Here is a 24340-nt window from a genome sequence, read left to right as displayed (position 1 = left end):
CAACTCAGGATAGGAGACTCTGTTTCAAATCATGATGACACTCTCAATACCAGTAACCTTCCCAGCTCAGAACTAAGTCCTTTGTGTATAATAAAATGGGTACTGGTCTCAACCCCTAAAATAATGTCTAGGGCCAAAGTCCTATACCATATTTGCGTAGAATATTCCCCCATTGTCTAGCTTTTAATTCACTTCTGATTTTCAGAAAATGCTTTAACTTGGGTGAGTAATTCAAAATAAGCATTAAAGGGCTAAAGCTAAGTATAGCTTAAAAAAAAAAGAAGAAGAATCACACAAGCTTCACAAAAACCAATAAATGTAACCAGCATTTTTGGAATACCAACAATTATCAGGCACTTTTTAAATATATTATCTGTACTCTTCACCACCGCCTGTGTTGTAGATATTATTTACATGTAATATGTGAGAAAATCACAGTTCACTAATGACAAGCAGCAGAGTTCAAAGCCTATTTGGCTCTGAAGACTATATTCCTACTACGTGAGCCTCCCCAACCACACACCCCTAGCAGCCCCATCTATGGTAACAATAAAAATGGTCTCAGAAGTGATGTGTAATTCTTCTCCCAAGCTTAAATTATATTTCTGTGGCTCACAAAAATACTCAAGAAGGGATCATTTAAGTAACATACACTTGCCTGTGTGGGGCTCATTCAGAGTATAGAGGTGATATGAAGGCTCAGTGAAAAGCCTACCAAACCATGACAGTACTCATCTGTTAATTCCTAAAATAAACACTAAAACCATCCTGCTGGATTTCAACAAGGTAAAGTAATCTTTCCAGAATCAAACTCTATGAAGACAATACCCAAAATCTATGAAGACAGATTTTCTGGAAGTACAAGAGTCAAAGCAATTAAATGAGTATAGTATATATAGGACTATGATACAGTAATTGCAGTTAAGATTCAATCCTGTTACTCCTGCACCAAAACAATATGAAAATAGGAAAATTAAGTTAACATTCTTAATTTCTAATAGAGCACAATATATTATATTCCTTTACAAATGGTTCGTCATGGACTTCTGTAGTACTGGACAGAATGAGCAGATGTATATATTTAGATACCACGGTAGCCTTATGAAAAGACGTGAAGAAATCTTTTATAAATGGGTAAAATATGAATATAAGAAAAAGTCATATACCTTCCATCGATTTCCACATTCATTGCAGACAACAAATGTTGTCATCGGTTCATCAGCACTACGGGTTTGTACCTGCAGCAAAATAAAGTGAAAAATACTACTTTTTACAATACTATAAAAAGTCTGACCTAAATAAGAACATTCTACATTAAGATATACAGTAACCACAGCGGTACCACAATAAAATGTATAAGAGCCTGAAACAAGTTCAAATAAGCTAAGTAATGTCAAAAGGATACATATTTCAAAACTTCCTTTTTCTAAGTCATTCCTTATCTTTTCATGTTTAATTTATTCCAGATAAGTGGGAAAACCATCTAAAGTCACACATACTTTTTATAAATGGCTAATAAATATTAAAAAATTTCATCATAAGAAGCATAAGAAATGTTAATTAAAAGATACGTCAATTTTCTCTTATAAATTAGCAGAGATGTAAAAATTATGAATTTCATTCTGAAAAATACTGTCACAACCTTTCTAAACTTTAGGCAGCAACAAGGTAAGAGCCTCAAACATCCATTCTCTCTGACCTAGGAACCTTACACCTGATCTATTCTAACATGGTAATTAGAAACAAAAATAAAGACCTGTGTACAGATCAACATCACTGATCATTAGGGAAATGCAAACCACAAGGAATTATCACCTCACACCTGTTAGAATGGCTATTATCAAAAAGACAAGAACAAATATTGCTGAGGATGTGGAGAAAAGGGAACTCCTGTGTACACTGTTGGTGGGAATGTAAACTGGTATATCCATTATGGAAAACAGGATGGCAGATCCTCAAAAAATTAAAAATTAAACTACCACACAGGGTAGTTTATGGTAGAGCATGCAACTCTTGATCCCGGGGTCATGAGTTTGAGCCCCACACTGCGGGGTAGACTTTACTTTAAAAAAAAAAAAAATCGTAGAGCCAGCATAAAAAATAAAATAAAATCAACTACCTTATGATCCAGCAATCCCATTCTGCATATATATCTGAAGGAAATGAAATCAATACCTCAAAAAGTTATCTACACACCCGTGTTGACTGCATTATTCACGATAGCCAAGATATGAAAACAATCTAAATGTCCTTCAGCTGAAGAATGGATAAAGAAAAGTGATATATATACACAATGGAACATTATTCAGCCATAAAAAAGAAGGAAATCCTACTATTTGAGACAACACGGATGGACCTGGAAGGAATGCTAAATAAAATATGCCAGAGAATGACAAATACTATATGGTATCACTTATATGTGGCATCTTAATAAATAAAATAAATAAATAAATGTGGATTTCATAGAAACAGAGAACAGATGGTAGTTGCAGGGGCTGGGAGAAGGGGGAAATGGAGAGATGAAGGTCAAAGGATATAAACTTTCAAGTATAAAAACAGTAATTTCTGAGGATCTAAAATACAGCACAGTGACTAAAGAGTAGATCTTAAGCATTCTCACCACAAAAAAAAAAAAAAGTTAACTCTGAGATAATAGATATGTTAATTATCTTGATCTTGGTAATCATTCCACAATGTATATATACATCAAATCATCTCACTGTACACTTTAAAAACATTCAATTATATGTCAATTATTCCTCATAAAGTTGGGTGTGGGAGATCTGTGTACAGGGATGTTTGAAGTGTAATTTTATAATAGTGCAAACACTGGAAACAACTTAAATATCCAACAGGGAAATAATGAAATAAGAGCATACCCATCTGATGGAATATTATACAGCTATTAAGATGTTTACAAAGGTTTTGGGTTGTTGTTTTTTTTTAATAATTAAAGGAAAATACCTACATTATAGTAGCTAAGTGAAAAGAAGTACAGTTCTGCCTTGAACAATGTGGAGGTTAAGAGCACCAACTCCTCATGCAGTTGAATATCCACATCTAACTCCCCCAAAACGCAACTGCTAATAGTCTACTGTTAACTACAAGCCTTACCAACAACACAAACTGTCGATTAATATATATTTTGTATGTTATACCTACCATATACTGAATTCTTTTTTTTTTTTTAAGATTTTATTTATTTGAGAGAGAATGAGAGAGAGAGCACATGAGAGGGGGGAGAGTCAGAGGGAGAAGCAGACTCCCTGCTAAGCAGGGAGCCCGATGCGGGACTCGATCCTGGGACTCCAGGATCATGACCTGAGCTGAAGGCAGTCACCCAACCAACTGAGCCACCCAGGCACCCCATATACTGAATTCTTAAAGCAAGCTACAGAAAAGAAAACGTGATTAATAAAATCATAAGGAAAATACATTTACAGTATTGGACATGTATTTGTTGAAAAAAATTTGTGCGTTAAGTGGACTCATGCAGTTCAAACCCATGTTGTTCAAGGGTCAACTGTACATAAAATGGTTTACAGGGGTGTATGAGTGGCTCAGTCAGTTAAGTGTCTGCCTTCAGCTCAGGTCATGATCTCAGGGTCCTGGGATTGAGCCCTACACCGGGCTCCCTGCTCAGCAGGGAGTCTGCTTCTCCCTCTCACTCTGCCTCACCCCACTGCTCATGCTCTCTCTCTCTAATAAATAAAATCATTAAAAAAATGGTTTAGGGCGCCTGGGTGGCTCAGTCGTTAAGCGTCTGCCTTCGGCTCAGGTCATGATCCCAGGGTCCTGGGATCGAGTCCCAAATCGGGCTCCCTGCTCAGCAGGAAGCCTGCTTCTCCCTCTCCCACTCCCCCTGCTTGTGTTCCTGCTCTCGCTCTCTCTCTGTCAAATAAATAAAATAAAATAAAAAAAATCTAAAAAAATGGTTTACATTATTTAGCTACAACTAAACTAGAAAAACTTCACAAAATACTGCAGGCACCAAAATACTGACCACTGTTCTTTCTAAATGCAGATTAATGGATGATTTTAAATTTTTTGTTCATATTTTTCTGCATTTTCCAATTTTTCTATAAATAGGTCCTTTACATTGCTTTAAAACAGCTAACGTAGGGGTGCCTCAGTGGCTCAGTTGGTTAAGCATCTGACTCGATTTTGGCTTGGATTATGGGATCTGGGCGTGGAGCCTGCTTAAGATTCTCTCTCTCTCCCCTTCCCTCTGCTTCTCACCAACCCTCTCTTTAAAAATAAAAAATAAAAATTAAAAAAAAAAAGAAAAAAAAAGGTCACTCAACCCAGAAATGCAACTCCTGAGAAAATACCCAAAAGAATGGAAAGCAGGGTCTCAAAGAGGTTATTTGTACACAGAAGTTCATAGCAGCATTATTCATAATAGCCCAAAAGGTGGAAGCAACCCAGTGTCCATCAACAGATGAATAGATAAAAAGAATGTGGTATATACGTACAGTGATTATTCAGCCTTAAAAAGGAAGGCAATTCTGGGGTCGCCTGGGTGGCTCAGTTGGTTAAGCGACTACCTTCGGCTCAGGTCATGATTTCAGGGCCCTGGGATCGAGACCCGCATCGGGCTCCCTGCTCGGCAGGAAGCCTGCTTCTTCCTCTCCCACTCCCCCCTTCTTGTGTTTCCCCTCTCGTGGTCTCTCTCTGTCAGTTAAATAAATAAATAAAATCTTAAAAAAAAAAAAAAAAGGAAGGAAATTCTGATATATGCTATAATATGGATGATCATTTATGAACATTACATGGTTTTAATTTGTATTTCCCTGATGATTAGTGATGTTGATCTGTACACATTTCTTTGTGTTTGTAATTACTAACTTAGAATAAATCATGGGCGCCTGGGTGGCTCAGTTGGTTAAGCGACTGCCTTCGGCTCAGGTCATGATCCAGAACTCCCGGGATCGAGTCCCGCATCGGGCTCCCTGCTCGGCAGGGAGTCTGCTTCTCCCTCTGACCCTCCTCCCTCTCATGCTCTCTGTCTCTCATTCTCTCTGTCTCAAATAAATGAGTGAAATCTTGAAAAAAAAAAAAAAAAAAAAAAAGAATAGATCAGGTATCAGAAATAAGCCAGGGACAAAAAAAGGACAAATACTGTTATATGGTACCATTTATCCCTTTGACTACCTAGAGTAGTCAAATTCAGAGACTGGTGGATGCCAGGAGCTAGAGAAATGTACTTACTATCTAATGGGTATAGGGTTTCAGTCTTGCAAGAGAAAAAGAATCCTGGAGATTGACACAATATTATGAATGTACTACTACTCAATTGTATACTTAAACATGGTGAAGGTGGTAAATTTTAGGTTATGTGTATTTTGCCACAACTAAAAATTTTAAAACAAAAGAGAACTCAGGAAAAAATAATAATAAATAAGCTAATATGATTTTTTAAAACTTTATCAACATAAGATAATAGACTTCCAAAGTTCTCAAAAAAAATAAAGTTGTAAGTTATTTTTAGGTTTAAGTTACGGGGGAGATGAGAAGATGGGGGAAGGCAAAACCTGAATACCAACAATATTGCATTCTGAATAAGGTCTATTTAAATTTAGTGTGGGGTGATGAAATCCAGTATATTACTGCCTCAAAGGTGAGAAGCACACAATATTTGTCAACTATCAACATGATTTTTAACTCAAAAGCCCAAAGGGAGAAAAAGAAGAGGCATTCTCAAAAGAATAGCATTCTGCTTATTTAAGGCCTTCAGATAAAAATGGTTTGAAAAATCCTTCTGAAATATTCTCATGTATTTATACCTAGATACTTGCTAACTAGGGCCCTAAAAGTACATAGATAGGAGGAACTTTTGCCCTCTGGGAAAAATGTTCATCTCCTGGTAGGTACATCTTAACCAAGAGTCAAACTTCAGTCTTTTATATCTGTTATTTTGCCAACTTTGGAAATTTTCTATCTATTGACAGAATTGATTCTAAGAAAATCATACTGACTTCCTCTTTAGACTAGATTCTTTCTATTTTTTTTTTTTTTTTTTTTTTAAGCAGGCTTCCCGCTGAGCAGGGAGCCCGATGTGGGACTCGATCCCAGGACCCTGGGATCATGACCTGAGCCGAAGGCAGACGCTTAACGACTGAGCCACCCAGGCACCCTAGGTTCTTTCTATTAAAAGAAACTATTTTATTCTAGCTGATTATGTAAATATATCACTTCTTCGTATGTTTTTTTTTTTTTAATTTATTTATTTAGAGAGAGCATGCACGCGCACAAGGGGAGAGGGGTAGAGGGATAGGGAGAGAGAACCTCAACTAGACTCCACACTGAGCGCGAGCTCGACATGGGGCTTGATCCCAGGACCCTGAGATCATGATGGGAGTGAAAGCGAGTCGGACACTCAACCAACTGAGCCACCTAGGCGCCCTGACTTCAAATGTTTTAAAGAAGCTTTGGCAGGCGCCTGGGTGGCTCAGTTGGTTAAGCGCCTGCCTTCGGTGCAGGTCATGATCCTGGAGTCCCAGGATCAAGTCCTGCATCAGGCTCCCTGCTCAGCAAGGAGTCTGCTTCTTCCTCTGACCCTCCCCCCCTCATGCTCTATCATTCTCTCTCTCAATAAATAAAAATCTTTAAAAAAAATAAAATAAAGATGCTTTGGCTTTAAATACCTTTCTATTTATACTTAATACTTCCTACTATGCAGCATTTTCAGGACAGAATTTTTATTGTTGAGACTTTTCTGCCTAATCGAAAGAAAACAGAGCAATCCAAACTCAGAAATTTCTGAAGCCACTTTCATATGTTAATATATTTTAGTGACTATCGGTAGTAATAGTTCCATAAAACAAAATATTGAAATATCAGATCTATAACTATGATTAAATGAAAGACTTCAAAAAGAGGACTTTGGATTGGTTAAATAGAGCATATCTGAAAATGGGAGTGTTATGTACCTTTAAAAACTAAAAGAGGCAGAAGTTTATATAATGTGCTACCACATGTGTTTAGGAAATGGGGAAACAGGGGCGCCTGGCTGGCTCCGTCAGAAGAGCATGGAATTCTTGATTTCGGGGTTTTAAGTTTGAACCCCATGTTGGGTGTAGAGATTACTAAAAATATATAAAAAACAAATGTAAAAAAAGGGAAAACAAAAATATATTCATATTTGCATGTATATGCATAAAACACGTAGAAAGCCACACAACAAATAACCTGGTTTACCTCCAGGGAGGTGGGACCAAGTTGCTACAGGTAAAAGTGGGAGGGGAATTTTCCACTCACAATCTTTTGTACCTTTTGAATTTTTAACCTTGAGAATGACACCTTCTAAAACTTAAAAAAAAAAAAAAGGTTCCTTTGTACAACTTATATACAATTTAGTAATACTACTTTCTTAACTGCCTAATTTTCTATCAGAAAATTCGATTCCCTAAATCCATTACCCTAAAACATTAACTGTAAGTTGTTCTTTAAGGAGAAAATTTTGAGTTTAGTAGATTACAGACACAGCACAAAAATACCTACTTGACAAATGAAATTAATGACAGTGATAAACCATTTTCACATATGTGGCTCTTTTCAGCTTTCTTTTTGTCCAAGAACAAAAAGGAAGGTTAGTCGCATCATATGTGAAAAGTCATCAATACATTGCAGAAAAGGATATCAGTATCTGGAAAGCAATTAAGCAAAAAGTACCTACACCCAAGTGAGGAAGAGTAAAGAACTTTCCTTAAATTATATGATCCTGCCAAATAAAAAGAATTATAACCTGTTTATATACTAACCAATAATCAACTGCTCAACTCTTAGAATGTGGCCATTTCATTAAATCCTACAATGATTTTTATAAATTTTATTTAATTGATACAGCTTTCACAGTAACAACTTCCATGAAAGTATAAATATATCAACTTATTTTCAATTAACTGGAATGTGTTAGTATTAAGAAAGCATTATCAAAGTACTGGTAATTATCTTTACCACTGGTTTTGAAACAGGAGTTGCAAGCATTCTACTTAATGTAGTTAGTTTTAATTGGATTATAATTGACATACAATATTATATTAGTTTCAGGTGTACTACATAGTGATTTGGTATTTTATACATTACAAAATGATTATCTTTATAGGTTTAGTTACCCTCTGTCACTATACAAAGTTACTACATTACTGACTATATTTTCTATGTTGTATATTACATCCTTGTGACTTATAACTGGCAAGTCTGTACCTCTTAATCCCCCTCATTTATTTCATGCATCCCCCTACCCCTCTTCTCCAACAACCACAACCACCACCAGGTTTGTGCTCTGTATCGGAGTCATTTTTTTTCTTTTTAGATTCTACATATAAGTGAGATCATATGGTATTTGTCTTTCTCTGACTTACTTGACTTACTAGCACAATACCCTCAAGCATCCTTACGTGAAAATAAGAATCTATAAATAATCACCAACCTGTGTGTAAGTACAATTCTTCTTTTTACATTTGCCACATGTGAATAAGTCAGTCTGGGTTCCACCTGTCTTGGCCATCTGATGCTCTCTGATGGCTTCTTTGGTCAAGTTTTTCCGCATCTCTTTGAGTTCATCACTAGCCATTTCCTGTCAGGGAGGTGGCAATACCACTCAGTTATAGGCATTTTCTATATATATCCTGAATGTTTTTTTTATGTTCTATAAGCTCAATAAACCAACTTTTAAAGTTTTAAAAGTGAAAAATTTTTCCTCAAAGAACTCAGAGTTTCCTTTCTTTTAAAATTTCATCAAATACTTGTAAGTTTCTATGTGAAAATTAGATTTAATTACCTCTTAAAGGTTATTAAACAATGTAATAATACTGTAGCAATGAGCACCTCTAGTATCCAGATTGTTGTCTATACCATTGCCCTCCTGAAAAAGGAACCAGGCATCTTTGGAGGAATATCTGGTTTCCATTTTGAATCAAGAAATGCAGAGGATTTGGGGTGCCTGGGTGGCTCAGTCAGTTGAGCATCCAACTCTTGATTTTGGCTCAGGTCATGATCTCAGGGCTGTAAAATCCAGCCCATTAACTCTGCTCAATGCAGAGTCAGCTTAGGATTCTCTCTCTCCTTCTCCCTCTGCCCACCCCCGCGCCCCTGCTCACACTCTTAAAGAAAAAAAAAAGAAAAGAAAAGAAATGTACAGGATAAGCCAAGGTCATCCTCTTGTGCCAGAGAAGCATGGAAGCTACCAAAGACTTTTTTGTTGGTTGAGTCATATGGACGAGGGGCTACCATGAAGGAGCTCCCATTAGCCAAAGATAGGACAATTTCTTCAGCTATCAAAATAAATTACTGTAAAGAACCAATCCCCACTGGATAGATGAAAATGTCACAAGTCCTGGGGCGCCTGGGTGACTCAGTTGTTAAGTGTCTGCCTTCGGCTCAGGTCATGATCCCAGGGTCTTGGGATCGAGCCCCGCATAGGGCTCCCTGCTCGGTGGGAAGCCTGCTTCTCCCTCTCCCACTCCCCCTGCTTGTGTTCCCTCTCTGTGTCTCTCTCTTTAAAAAAAAAAAAAAAAAAGTCACAAGTCCATGATACTGAAAAAGGAGAGCACAAGCATGCAAAAAAAGCAACAAAGTCCCCCCTGGCAGTTACTAGGGCACCAACTCCTCATTCTGCTGTTAACTAAAGGGAAAGAGTTTCAGACAACAGACAACATTTACCTGCCTTTCCTATCCAAACCAAAGGGGTCACCAAGTGCCTGAGTTTACAAAGGAAAATGCTTCTTTATTAAAGAATCTAGCTAATAAATGTCAAAGGAAGGACAGAACTTTATAAATCACTATTTTGCAACTCCTAATAATTTAACCAATTCAGGTAAGGAAATCAGTGGATGAATGAATACATTAGATGAAAGGTCAAAGGAGAACTTTACAATGGAGGAATCAGACTGTTAATATCCAAACCCACTGATCAATCTCAGCATGCTAACAGTAAAGCAACAAGACATTATGTGTCTCCTAATTCAATACGAAGTAAAAAGCACCAATTACAAGTATTTATGTGGGGAAACACAGTTGAATTTGTATGTAATTGAGCCTATAGAACTAGCTTCCAGTTCCCAGACAAGAGAGGGGACAGAAAAGTTAAATAACATCCTGAGGAAAAAAGAGACAATTCATACTGTGGGATACAGAAGAAATAAATTGGTTTCTTCAACAGGTCAGTGTCATGAAAAAAAAAAAAGGGGTCAGGGGCAGGAAAGAGACTGCAAGGGATTTAAATATATATATATACAAAATCTTTAGAAACTTAACTAAAGGTAATGTGCAGACTTGGATCCTAATACAAAGAAATGTAAAATCAGGAAAATATGAATATATAAATTAGGAATTGCTTTTAGCTTTGTTGGATGTAGTGATGACAATGTAGTTATGTAAGAAAACTATTTTTTAAAATCATCAAATTTTTAAAGATATCGCTCTTAGGTTTATAAAGGTAAAAAGAGGGGTGCCTGGGTGGCTCAGATGGTTAAGTGTCTGCCTTTGGCTCAGGTCATGATCCCAGGGTCGTGGGATCAAGCCCCACGTCAGGCTCTCTGCTCAGCAGGGATTCTGCTTCTCCCTCTCCCTCCCCCTCCCGCTCCCCCTGCTTGTACTCTCTCAGGCTCTGTCAAATAAATAAATAAAATCTTTTTTAAAAAAGATGATAGCTTATAGAAAAAAGGTAAAAAGATATAATGTCTGCAATTTGTTTGAAAACAATTCAGGGGAAAAGAAGGAAAAAGAAAAAAGAAAAAAGGGATAGACTGAAAAGGGTCACAATTTTTTTTTTTAAGATTTTATTTATTTGGAGAGAGAGAGAGCATGAGTTGGGGAGGGGGGTAAAGGGAGAGAGAAGCAGACTCCCCACAGAGCAGGGAACCCAACGTGGGGCTCAACCCCAGGACCCTGGGATCATGACCTGAGCTAAAGGCAGACGCTTAACCGACTGAGCCACCCAGGTGCCCCAAGGGTGACAAATTCTTGAAACTACCTGAAGCTTGGGTGATAGATATATAGGAGTTCATTACACTATGGTCTCTAATTTAAAGTTTTAGGTTATTTTAATGAGGTTTTAAAAAAGTGAATGTTAAAAATATAATCATTTTTATTTAGCTATATAGAAAGACAAACAGACTCTCTTGGATGTGTAATATAATAATGAGACTGCAGACTGAACAGCTGTGTCTATAAATAGCAAGCTCTGAATTTCATTTTCTCCATCATTCCCTAAAAATTAAGGAATAGTCAGTAAGATGTGACCAATTTTATGGGGTTTAACCATGAAAAGAACTTGCAATTATATATTCATATATTTATATATTTATATATTCATATATTTATATATTCAAATCTTCAATTCCACATGAATCCAAAATAAGTAAAACAATTTCATTTTAGACAATGATTTAAGGCAATCAACCAAAGATTATGGTATAGTTGTGGAAGAGACAAAGTATTGACACCAACAGATTCAATCACGTTAAATCTAATATATTATACATATAAATATATCAGAATAGCTAATAATGATTTATTATAAATGTAGTACTTATACAGTACTTCATGATTTACACAGACTTTTGACTTGACATCATATAATCACATCATGAAAACATAATATTCACATATACTCACCTCTGCTGTCATTCTAGCGAATAAGTCAGGAGGAATATTTCCACACAGTACATTTTTCCTTAAATTTGGATTCTTAGCATCTTTAAGATTTGATATTCTACTTCGTACTCTATTTTTGTATTTCATGTCTGTATTCCTTATTTCTTGATATATAGGTACTAGGCCATTAAGGAAAATAAGTTAAAATACAGAGTATTTTTTTTCCCATTTCACCAAAATAAGAATTCCTGAAGTTTCTAAGCAGTTCTCCAAAATGGTCTCCAATTTAGAGTAAGCTAACAAGGCAGTGTGTCTACCTCATTTCTTGATCTGTAACTGGCAAGTAACAGTAATCCTACTTTTACACTATGAATGAGCAATGCTTTCTTAATGTTTAATGCCAGTAGCACACAAATTAAAGACGTTTCAAAAAGTAACTTAGGTACTCCGTCTGAGTGAGAAAACTTGTGAAAAGAAGACTGCATTTATATAAACTTTCACTTGCCCAAATCTGAATTCTACAAAGGATCCCAAAAGGCTTGATGACTACACAGTTCCTTTGGGCGCCCTCTGGGAAGAAACCATTCATGGTGGCCCAAAGGTTCATTTCCTCCCCCAGCTCAGCAAGAAGCTAGTTTAGCAGTTTCTTTTCTCAACAGAAAAAAAACTTCAGGCGAGCCTGAAAAGCAGCACACTTTTTTCCAACAAGGCCATTTCCAAAACTAGGAGAGTTCCATGGTCACGTGGTCACCCAGATGTGCACGACACCTCTTCCGAAGCCCCTTCCATGGTGCCCAGGACAAACACACTTCCCTCCTGGGTAATGAACTCAGGGGACCCCGCATGCTTTGCTGAGATTCCCCCAAACGTGAAACCCTACTTCACATGTATAGTGTGTGTGTGTCTTCCATGTTCTTTTGCACAAGTTCAATTGAGATGCCACATTCTCAATATGCAAGGAAGAAATATAAAAATACTATCAACACGTTTTACTTTTGAATAACAAGAAAACAAGAACAAAATGATATAGATGGCCCTATCCTTTTCTTGCAAAATAATACAATGAAGATAGAAACTGAAAAATGAAACTCCAAATTCTATACAGGAGAAAGAAAAATATAATCTAGCAGATTATTTAAACAATCATGAATATACACACAAAGGATATCTTCCTCAATTTGAGATCCTAATTCTTCCTCATCAGCTCCAATAGCGACGTAGTCATCTAAATACAGGCACAAAGAATTGTCAAAAATAAGTGATTATGACATATTGAAAAAAAAATTTCAATACAGAGTAAATTAAACTGTATTTCTATTTCAACCCCACTGCCCTAATAGTCCTTTTTATTTAGTTTCATTAGAATCTGTTCTCTTTCCTACCCACTAGACTCCTCCTCTGGATTCACCTAATGTCCACAGTGGTTCTGCATTGACGACTCCTTATCCCTCAGGAGTGGGGAAGTAATTGATCTAGCAGGAAATTCCTCATTTCACAACTCCATAAATTCTGGTTGCTCCAGCAGAGAGTAGAGAAAGTTATAGAAAGAACTGTCTTGTCTCCTGTGACTCAGGCTTCAATGCAAAGAAACCATTCATTTCATCTGCCAATCACATATACGGACACACTCACAAGACTCCTATGCAAATATTCAAATAGATAGAAGGAAATAAAAAGAAACTAGGAAGAAAAAGAAAAAATATATAAAGAAACAGTAAGGGAATCAAAATAGAAAGGGCAGAGTAAAGAGAAAAATAGGTCATACTAACTATGGTTCAGTATAATAGAAAAGGAGTGAATTTGTATAAGATGATAAATATTCCTGTATCTGATACTTTAAGAATAACCAAATCAGATTAAGGTTCCCATGCATATACATAAATCAAGATCTCTTTTCCACTTAAAAAAAGTAAAAACTGGAATTATGAATATAAAACAAATACTATTTGTCATACTAACATTTAACAACAGGACCCAAATACATTACCATTAACGCTCAATCTGGGGAGCAGTCATTACAGTTGACCCTTGAACGACACAGGGGTTAAGGATGCCAACTCCCTGTGCAGTCAAAAATCCACATTTAACCTTTGACTCCCAAAAAACTTTAACTAGTAATAGCCTACTTTTGACCAAAAGCCTTACCAATAACATAAACAATTAACACATATTTTATATGTTACATATACTATACATTGTATTCTTAGAGTAAGCTAAAGAAAAAATGTTATTAAGAAAATCATAAGAGAAAACAGATTTACATTATTGTACTGTTTTTGTTGAAAAAAAATCTACATTATAAGTAAACCCAAGCAGTTTAAACTCATTATTCAAGGGTCAACTTGGATTAAAGTGGGGGAAAAAAAGATTTGTGAAAAGCCTTTAAGTTACTCTGAATCAAGGGGAAAACATCCATATATTAGAAGGAATCTCCTTCTTGGAACTATACAGTAGTGAGCAGAGGCCCCAGCATGCCTAGTGCTCTCTGCCATCAGTAACCCCTATTTGCCACAACGTCTTCCTGAACTAAGCAGTGCAAGCAGTTATCACCGGGATGCCGCTGGTGAAACAGAATCATGGAGGTGGACATGGCGGCGGCAGTGGTGAGGAACAAAGGACTTGGCAATGAAACAGGGTACACTAAACTTACCTCCCGTTCGGAGAGCTGCGGCAAGCATCTCCCTACACTTTAACCGTACAGAATCAGAAGTGCTTGGTGCCCGAGGAAAAGATGAAACATAAGTATCTCGAGCATTTGTCTCATCCTTTCTGCTGCTTACGTTGCCACTGGAACTACTAAAATACACATACACACACACACACACCAAAAAGAAAACAGGAAAAGTTCTCTTAAAGTTACATCATTACTATCACTCTCTAAAAACAAAAATTTTTGGACTAAATAAATGGGATCATGTTCAGTGACTCTTAAATGAAAAAAGAAATTGCATGCATATAGATTTTTAAAAAGTTAAAATTTTAGGAAATCTGAGACGCATTTCATGTTTTTTTAACCAATTAAACACCTTGATTATCCTTTTAAACATTAAATAATATTTTTGATAAATACAATACACATCACAGCTCAATACAATAAATGAAAACAAGGATCTTGGTTATGAGAAGGGCGAGGAGATGATACCAGAGAATATGACAACTCTCAACCAAGACCAGAGGGGGAAAAACAGTGTTTGAAAAACCTTGTTCCAATTAGACAACCAATGACGTTTATATTTAAAACACTCCCTTCTGGATAAAAAACATGTGTAGTGAGAAATGAGTTCTAAGAATATGAAAATGTCTAATTCCTCCCTAGAAACATCAATTCAACCAGGACAGCTTAACAGTTTTCCAGTCAACCTAATCATTTCAATTGCTTCTAACTTCTTAGAGTCTCACCAAAATATTTTCTGCAGGGTTTCAATTAATGTTTATCACATTGAAGATATCTGCCACAAACCTTTCCAAAGACACCATTCACCCTCCACGGAGTAACTTGCTGAACTGCTCCAAGGAGATACCTCCTCCTCTCCCTCCACATAACCCACTATCAAACTGCACAAAAAGATCCCCAAGGACAGAACAGTCCTTCTGTTTACCTTCTACTTTAATCACCTGCTTCCTGAAGCCTTGTCTTCTTCAGAGAGAGAGTGTAACTGTGCGTGTGTATGGATAGATACCAACCACTTTGTCAGACTTCATATGTGATAATTCTATGCATTTGTCAATAGGCTCGCTCCCTAAACTTCAATTACATAAAACAAATAAAAATATACTAGGAACTTCTTCCTACTCCAGTATCTACTTAAAATATCTGCCTATACTTTTATATTTTATATTCAAGGCACAAAGTCAGCGACTTTGAATATAACACAACTGAAAGCATTTGTTAAAAATGTCATAAACTGGGGCACCTGGGTGGCTCAGTCGTTAAGCGTCTGCCTTTGCCTCAGGTCATGGTCCCAGGGTCCTGGGATCGAGCCCCGCATCGGGCTCCCTGCTCAGCTCCCTGCTTCTCCGAGACTCTCCCTCTCCCCCTGCTTGTGTTCCCTCTCTCACTGTGTCTCTGTCAAATAAATAAATAAAATCTTTAAAAAAAAAAAAGTCATAAATTATAGCCTATACTTTTCAAAAATATTATGGTCGTGACAGATTGAAGAATTACTCCAGATTAAAGGAAACCAGAGATGATAGCTAAACGCAGTATGTGATCCTGGATGGTATTATGGAAAAATCTTTTTCCTCTGCAATAAAATACTCTATTGGAAAAACTGCTAACATATGAATAAGCCCTACAGATTAGGAAAAAAGTACTGTATTAATCCTAACTTCTGGACATTGGTATCCGTATTGTGCTTAGATGTGAGAAAGCGTCCTTGCTCTCAGAAAATACACACTGATGTATTTACGGATATAAAGGACTCTCATTTGGTTCACAATAAAATTATTCATGTGTCTGAGTATGTACACACACATATATATACGCATATACACACATAGTGGCAACTGGGAGTTCTCTGTTCTGTTCTTACAATTTTCTAAAAGTCTAAAACTATCTCAGAAGAGTTAGAAAACACTGAATACATTTTATTAACAACTGATGTTTACCCTTTCTTTAGCTTACCTCTTTTATCATCAAGTTTAGTTAGTTCTAATGCGTAAGACAATAGTGTATGGGATATTAATTATTGTTACTGAACCAATGAGGGGTACATTATCACTTTGGGGAAAATACTAAGAAATAAATGAAGTTAAAATAGGTAGCCTAAAACTTGAGTGCATTATCACATCATTATCACATCAGAATCACTTAAAAAGCTCGTTAAAACCTATTTAGGGGCCCCACCATCATAATTCCTGATTCAGTAGTTCGAGGGTGGAGCCCAAGAATTTGCTTTTGCTAGCAAGTTGCCAGGTTCTCTGCTCTTAAAGGGACCACACTTTGAGAACTATTGCTCTACATCAGAGTCAAGTGTTAAAATACAAGCTTCCCAAGAACAGAGGAACTGTATTTAACCTACTAGGCATGTCACCTACCACATCAACATGCTGGATATTACACAGTTCACTCATTATACGTGACAGGAAAGAATAAATGCAAAGGCCTCACGAAAGCTGAGGAACAATTTGAACCCTTCATTACTGAACTTCACATTTTAAGTTCTTATGAAAGATAGCTAAATTGAGAAGGAAAAAATTTGCATAAAAAGGGAAACAGATACAGGGCCAAAAAAAAAAAAATCTAAAAAAGAAACGTGGTAAATAAGGGAAGTAACCACTTGAATCCTTAATCAGTATCTTCCTTATCAATTCTATTAGTGCTATCCCAGGGATTCCATTCAATTAAGCTTGTTGAATACAGTGTAAGTAATTTCTCCTTATTTATGTAGTGTCTTCTAAGTTTCTTTTAAATTTCCACGAAAATCCTGTAAGAAACCTTAGAATAGGGCGCCTGGGTGGCTCAGTTGGTTAAGCGACTGCCTTCGGCTCAGGTCATGATCCTGGAGTCCCTGGATCGAGTCCCGCATCGGGCTCCCTGCTCAGTGGGGAGTCTGCTTCTCCCTCTGACCCTCCCCCCTCTCATGTGCTCTCTCTCATTCTCTCTCTCTCAAATAAATAAATAAAATCTTTAAAAAAAAAAAAAAGAAACCTTAGAATATTCTATTGGGCTATATACATTTACTAATTCTGTCTGGTTAGAAAATAGAAAAAGGAGTACAGATAGGAGATAGGAGACCATAAATAAGACCATGGAGGAAGTGACAGTCAAATACAACTATGACTTCCAACAGAAATGAATTTCCATAAAGTGACATACCTTTCTTCTCTTGCTTCAGGGCTATTCTGTGATGTAATTGCAGTATCTTTTTTCTTTTCTTCAGGGTCTTTATCTGTTGATGGTCCATCTGAAAATTATGAAATCCCTCAGTTGTTAGCATTTGTTAAAAAAATTACAAAATGGAACTACTGCATGTTATCAGGCTATTGATGCAACAACAAAAAAACAAAAATCCTAAATTTTCAACAGTAAATGAAGTTTATATAATCTATCCTATTAGCATATGTACTTGGGTATTTTTCACAATGCATGCTTAGCATTCCCAAATAAACTCCCTCATTTAGTGGGAAGCACAAAGTCGTACGGCAGTGAGAAGCTAAAATGGCGAAAAATATGTTTAAAAATACAATCTTTAGGGGCGCCTGGGTGACTCAGTTGGTTATGCGACTGCCTTCGGCTCAGGTCATGATCCTGGAGTCCTGGGATCGAGTCCCACATTGGGCTCCCTGCTCAGCAGGGAGTCTGCTTCTCCCTCTGACCCTCTCATGCTCTCTCTATCTCATTCTCTCTCAAATAAATAATAAATAAAATCTTTAAAAAATAAAAATCTTTAAAAAAATAATAAATAAATGAAACGGAGAAAAATCTATAGAACAAAGGAAAGAATGCGGAAATAATATCAGTACTGTCATTTTAAAAATGAAAGTGCAAAGCATATATATTATTTTAACAATTTTTCACGAAGTCAAAAAAAAATTTAAGGTAGTATTCAAAATGTATATAAATATTTCAGGGATAGTAAACAAAGAACATTTTCATAGAAAAGACTTCAGGATTAGTAAGGCCTAACACCTCCTCTATCTTAAATAATCTGTAAAGTAATATAGAGTGCACAAGCTTAAATTTAAGAGGTAAGGAGGTGTAAAATAGATTGGTCCAATGCAATTGTTTAACAATGAAAAGAAACATACGTGTTTAAATCAACCAGAACAGCCTTCTGAAGCTGGGTTCAGAAAATGTTTGGATCTACTGCACAAATTATCCCACTTATCTATATTTTGATCCTTACATAAGTAATAAGAGCTACATAAATACTTTACTTCTCCATATCCCTCTGTATAGCATATAAAAGAACGTATATATATTTGACTGTTCATCAGGACCACCTAGGTAATTTTAAGCACATCCTTATGCTCAAGCTCCTATTCTGATCCATTCAATCCAAATCTCTGTCAGTGAAGCATGAGCATCAGAATCTTTAAAAGTTCCCCAGATGACTCTAATATGCTAATCTGGATGAGGCTAACTGATAGAGAATGGTCTAAATCACAATTCTAGAACTCATCTTGTAAATGTTAGGGTTACCAAATCCAAAATACAATTCAAGTCCCCTATGATAATGTGTTAAGTCTTCACATACTAATTTTATTGCCCCCTTTTATTCTCTACAATTCATTTGGAAGGCCCCAAAGCATAAAGATGGTAGAAAACAAAGATTAATAATGACATTAAAGAATATAACAAGGACTAGGAAATACTCCAAAATTAAGAGGGTAGAAAGCATGTGAAAGGTGATCTAACAATGCAATACTATCTAACCAGGATCCAACGCATCATACGGATCCCACATACTGCTCTAGCAGTGTGAACTGGTGCAATCCTTTGAGGAAGCAGAGCAGTAAGAGGCGTAAACAGCCTTAAAAGCATTCCTACTATATGAACATAGTGTCATGGGCAATACAGCAGACCCACAGAGAAGTGATCCAGCTCTGGACTGAGACTATCTGCAGATCACACTCCATAACCAATCCAACTGTGCACAAGATGCTTAATTTCTCAGTGTCTCCATTCGCATTAGAAAATGGGAAATATAGGGCGCCTGGGTGGCTCAGTTGGTTAAGCGACTGCCTTCGGCTCAGGTCATGATCCTGGAGTCCCTGGATCGAGTCCCATATCGGGCTTCCTGCTCGGCAGGGAGTCTGCTTCTCCCTCTGACCCTCCCCTCTCTCACGTGCTCTCTCTCATTCTCTCTCTCTCAAATAAATAAATAAAATCTTTAAAAAAAAAAAAAAGAAAGAAAATGGGAAATATAATGACACCTAGCACACTGGGCTCCTGGGAGGGTTAAATACATTCATATGTTAAGTATTCAAAACTATGCTCCAGTGTAGCAGTAGTAGTAAATCTGGAAATCTAGCTAATAATCTAAAGAAAAATCTTTAGGCAGAGAGATAGTCATCAAGATATTCTTTATAATAGCTACAAAGTTAAGAAAAAACACATGTAACAGGTAAGTGATTAAATTATGGCATAATCACCCAGTGGATTATTCTGAAGCCAATAAAAGTGAGTTAATGATGATATAAAAATACAAAAATTTTTTCATTAAAAAAGGCAATATAAGTAAATATACATACAGCATTAAAAAGAATTACAGTTGAAACAAAATCCATACACAAAGAAAAAAAGACAAGAAATGCAACAAGATATTAACTGATAGTTGTATTTGAAGAAAGACTTAAGAATTATTTCTTTTCCTCTTCGAATTCTCCATATTTAATGAACATGGAAACCTGTCAATATTAAAAAAAAGTTTTTAAAGAACTTATAATGAGATCAGATACCTCCAGTAAGTATAAAAGAGTACTTCTTTAAATTTAAGATTAAATAAACATAACTACAATGTCCGACAAAATGTAAACCATCTTTCCAGAAATAAAAACACATATATATATGGTTCTCAGTCAACTTTTTAATTTTTTTAATTAACATATAATGTATTATTTGTTTCAGGGGTACAGGTCTGTGATTCATCAGTCTTACACAAGTCACAGTGCTCACCACAGTACATACCCTCCCCAATGTCCATCACCCAGTCATGCCATGCCTCCCACCCCTCTCCCCACCAGCAACCCTCAGTTTGTTTCTTGAGATTAAGAGTCTCTTATGGTTTCTCTCGCCCTCTGGTTTCCTCGTTTCATTTTTCCCTCCCTTCCCCTATGATCCTGTCTTGTTTCTCAAATTCCTCATATCAGTGAGATCATATGATACTTGTCTTTCTCTGACTTATTTCGCATAGCATAATACCCTCTAGTTCCATCCACATCATTGCAAATGGCAAGAATTGATCTTTTTGATGGCTGCATTATATTCCATTATATATATATATTCAACACATTCTATATTCATTCATCTGTTGATGGACATCTAGGCTCTTTCCATAGTTTGGCTATTGTGGACATTACTGTTATAAACATTAGGATGCATGTGCCCAATCGGATCACTACATTTGTATCCTTCAGGTAAATACCCAGTAGTGGAATTGCTGGGTCATTTTCAACTTTTTGAGGAATCTCCATACCGTATTCCAGAGTAGCTGCACCAGCGTGCATTCCCACCAACAGTGTAGGAGGGTTCCCCTTTCTCCGAATCCTCACCAACATCCCTCGTTTCATGACTTGTAAATTTTAGCCATTCTGACTAGTATCTCATTGAGGTTTTGATTTTTATTTCCCTGATGCCAAGTGATGTTGAGCACTTTTTCATGTGTCTGTTGGCCATATGGATGTCTTCTTTGCAGAAATGTCTGTTTATGTCTTCTGCCCATTTCTTGATTGGATTCTTTGTTCTTTGGGTGTTGAGTTTGGTAAGATCTTTATAGATTTTGGATACTAGCTCTTTATCTGATATGTCATTTGCAAATATCTTCTCCCATTCTGTCAGTTGTCTTTTGGTTTTGTTGACTGTTTCCTTTGCTGAGCAAAAGGTTTTTATCTTGATGAAGTCCCAAAACTTCATTTTTGCCCTTGCTTTGCCTCCCTTTGGCAATGTGTCTAGGAAGAAGTTGGTGTGGCTGAGGTCGAAGAGGTTGCTGCCTGTGTTCTCAAGACTTTTGATGGATTCCTGTCTCACATTGAGATCTTCCATCCACTTTGAGTCTATTTTTGTGCGTGGTGTAAGGAAATGGTCCGGTTTCATTCTTCTGCATGTGGCTGTCCAATTTTCCCAACACCATTTGTTAAAGAGACTGTCTTTTTTCCACTGGACATTCTTTCCTGCCTTGTCGAAGATTAGCTGACCATAGAGTTGAGGGTCCATTTCTGGGTTCTCTATTCTGTTACATTGATTGATGTGTCTGTTTCTGTGCCATTACCATACTGTCTTCATGATTAATTACGGTTTTGTAACAGAGGTTGAAGTCCGGAATTGTGATGCCACCAGCTTTGCTTTTCTTTTTCAACATTCCTCTGGCTATTCGGGGTCTTTTCTGGTTCCATACAAATTTTAGGATTATTTGTTCCATTTCTTTGAAAAAAGTGGATGGTATTTTGATGGGGATTGCATTGAATGTGTAGATCGCTCTAGGTAGCATGGACATCTTCACAATATTTGTTCTTCCAATCCATGAGCATGGAACGTTTTTCCATTTCTTTGTGTCTTCCTCAATTTCTTTCATGAGTATTTTATAGTTTTCTGAGTACAGAACCTTTGTCTCTTTGGTTAGATTTATTCCTAGGTATCTTATGGTTCTGGGTGCAATTGTAAATGGGATCGACTCCTTAATTTCTCTTTCTTCTGTCTTGTTGTTGGTGTATAGGAATGCCACTGACTTCTGTGCATTGATTTTATATCCTGCCACTTTACTGAATTCCTGTATGAGTTCTAGCAGTTTTGGGGTGGAGTCTTTTGGGTTTTCCACATAAAGTATCATATCATCTGCAAAGAGTGAGAGTTTCACTTCTTCTTTGCCAATTTGGATGCCTTTGATTTCTTTTTGTTGTCTGATTCCTGTGGCTAGGACTTCCAATACTGTTGAAGAGCAGTGGTGCTAGTGGACATCCCTGCCGCGTTCCTGATCTTAGGGGGAAAGCTCTCAGCTTTTCCCCATTGAGAATAATATTTGCTGTAGGTTTTTCATAGATGGCTTTTATGATATTGAGGTATGTACCCTCTATCCCTATACTCTGAAGAGTTTTGATCAAGAAAGGATGCTGTACTTTGTCAAAAGCTTTTTCTGCATCTATTGAGAGGATCATATGATTCTTGTTCTTTCTTTTGTTAATGTATTGTATCACATTCATTGATTTTAGGATTATTTGTTCCATTTCTTTGAAAAAAGCAGATGGTATTTTGATGGGGATTGCATTAAATGTGTAGACTGCTCTAGGGAGCATTGACATTTTCACAATATTTGTTCTTCCAATCCAAGAGCATGGAACGTTTTTCCATTTCTTTGTCTTCCTCAATTTCTTTCAGGAGTATTCTATAATTTTCGGAGTACAGATCCTTTGCTTCCTTGGTTAGATTTATTCCTAGGTATCTTACGGTTTTGGGTACAACTGTAAATGGGATTGACTCCTTAATTTCTCTTTCTTCTGTCTTGTTGTTGGTGTATAGAAATGCAACTGATTTCTGTGCATTGATTTTATATCCGGCCACTTTACTGAATTCCTGCATGAGTTCTAGCAGTTTTGGCGTGGAGTCTTTTGGGTTTTCCACATAAAATATCATATCATTGGCAAAAAGTGAGAGTTTAACTTCTTCTTTGCTGATTCGGATGCATTTTATTTCTTTTTGTTGTCTTATTGCTGAGGCTAGGACTTCTAGTACTATGTTGAGCAGCAGTGGTGACAGTGGACATGCCTGTCATGTTCCTGACCTTAGGGGAAAAGCTCTCAGTTTTTCCCCATTGACTATGATATTTGCTGTGGGTTTTTCATAAATGGCTTTTATGATATTGAGGTATGTATTCTCTATCCCTACACTCTGAAACATTTTAATCAAGAAAGGATGCTGTACTTTGTCAAATGCTTTTTTCTGCATCTATTGAGAGGATCATATGATTCTTGTTCTTTCTTTTACTAATGTATTGTATCATATTGATTTGCAGATGGTGAACCAATCTTGCAGGCCAGGGATAAATCCCACTTGGTCGTGGTGAATAATCCTTTTAATGTACTGTTGGATCCTATTGGCTAGGATTTTGGTGAGAATTTTTGCATCCATGTTCATCAGGGATATTGATCTTTGGTTCTTTTTGATGCGGTCTTTGTCTCATTTGGGAACCAAGGTAATGCTGGCCTCATAAAACGAGTTTGGAAGTTTTCCTTCCATTTCTATTCTTTGAAACAGCTTCAGAAGAATAGGTATTAATTCTTCTTTAAATGTTTGGCAGAATTCCCCTGGGAAGCCATGTGGCCATGAGCTCTTGTTTTTGGGAGATTTTTGATGACTGCTTCAATTTCCTTAGTGGTTATGGGTCTATTCAGGCTTTCTATTTCTTCCTGGTTCACTCTTGGCACTTTATACGTCTCTAGGAATGCATCCATTTCTTCCAGATTGTCTAATTGCTGGCATAAAGTTGCTCATAATATGTTCTTATAATTGTTTGTACTTCTTTGCTGTTGGTTGTGATCTCTCCTCTTTCATTCATGATTTTATTTATTTGGATCCTTTCTCTTTTCTTTTGGATAAGTCTGGCCAGGGGTTTACCAATCTTATTTATTCTTTCAAAGAACCAGCTCCTAGTTTCGTTGATCTATTCTACTGTTCTTTTGGTTTCTATTTCATTGATTTCTGCTCTGATCTTTAATATTTCTCTTCTCCTACTGCATTTAGGCTTTATTAAGCTGTTCTTTCTCCAGCTCCTTTAGGTGTAGGGTTAGGTTGTATATTTGAGACCTTTCTTGTTTCTTCAGAAGGGCTTGTATTGCTATATACTTTCCTCGTAGGACCGTCTTTGCTGCATCCCTGAGATTCTGAACAGTTGTGTTTTCATTTTCATTTGTTTCCATGCATTTTTCAAATTCTTCTTTAATTTCCTGGTTGACCCATTTATTCTTTAGTAGGATGCTCTTTAGCCTCCATGTATTTGAGTTCTTTCCAACTTTCCTCTTGTGATTGAGTTCTAGTTTCAAAGCACTGTGGTATGAAAATATGCAGGGAATGATCCCAATCTTT

The 24340-nt window shown here is 36.7% G+C and overlaps 1 protein-coding gene across 5 annotated transcripts in view; it reads right to left on the bottom strand.

The window, feature by feature from the left end:
* TCEA1 (transcription elongation factor A1) overlaps window positions 1-24340 on the bottom strand; it is an 89913-nt gene that overhangs the window by 44200 nt on the left and 21373 nt on the right. For all 5 annotated transcript variants that reach the window (XM_064588325.1, XM_064588326.1, XM_064588323.1 and 2 more), the window contains exons 4-9: window positions 17420-17507; window positions 14252-14397; window positions 12770-12826; window positions 11623-11777; window positions 8435-8581; window positions 1167-1238 (exon numbers count right to left, since the gene is read on the bottom strand). In XM_064588325.1, the coding sequence (XP_064444395.1) occupies window positions 1167-1238; window positions 8435-8581; window positions 11623-11777; window positions 12770-12826; window positions 14252-14397; window positions 17420-17507 (665 nt within the window). The remainder of the gene's footprint in view (window positions 1-1166; window positions 1239-8434; window positions 8582-11622; window positions 11778-12769; window positions 12827-14251; window positions 14398-17419; window positions 17508-24340) is intronic.

This window comes from Mirounga angustirostris, unplaced genomic scaffold (assembly GCF_029215605.1).
Source record: "Mirounga angustirostris isolate CCGP_5_RB_7025 unplaced genomic scaffold, mMirAng1.0.hap1 SCAF_4, whole genome shotgun sequence".
Lineage (NCBI taxonomy): Eukaryota > Metazoa > Chordata > Mammalia > Carnivora > Phocidae > Mirounga > Mirounga angustirostris.
This window is presented reverse-complemented; position numbering and strand designations above follow the sequence as displayed.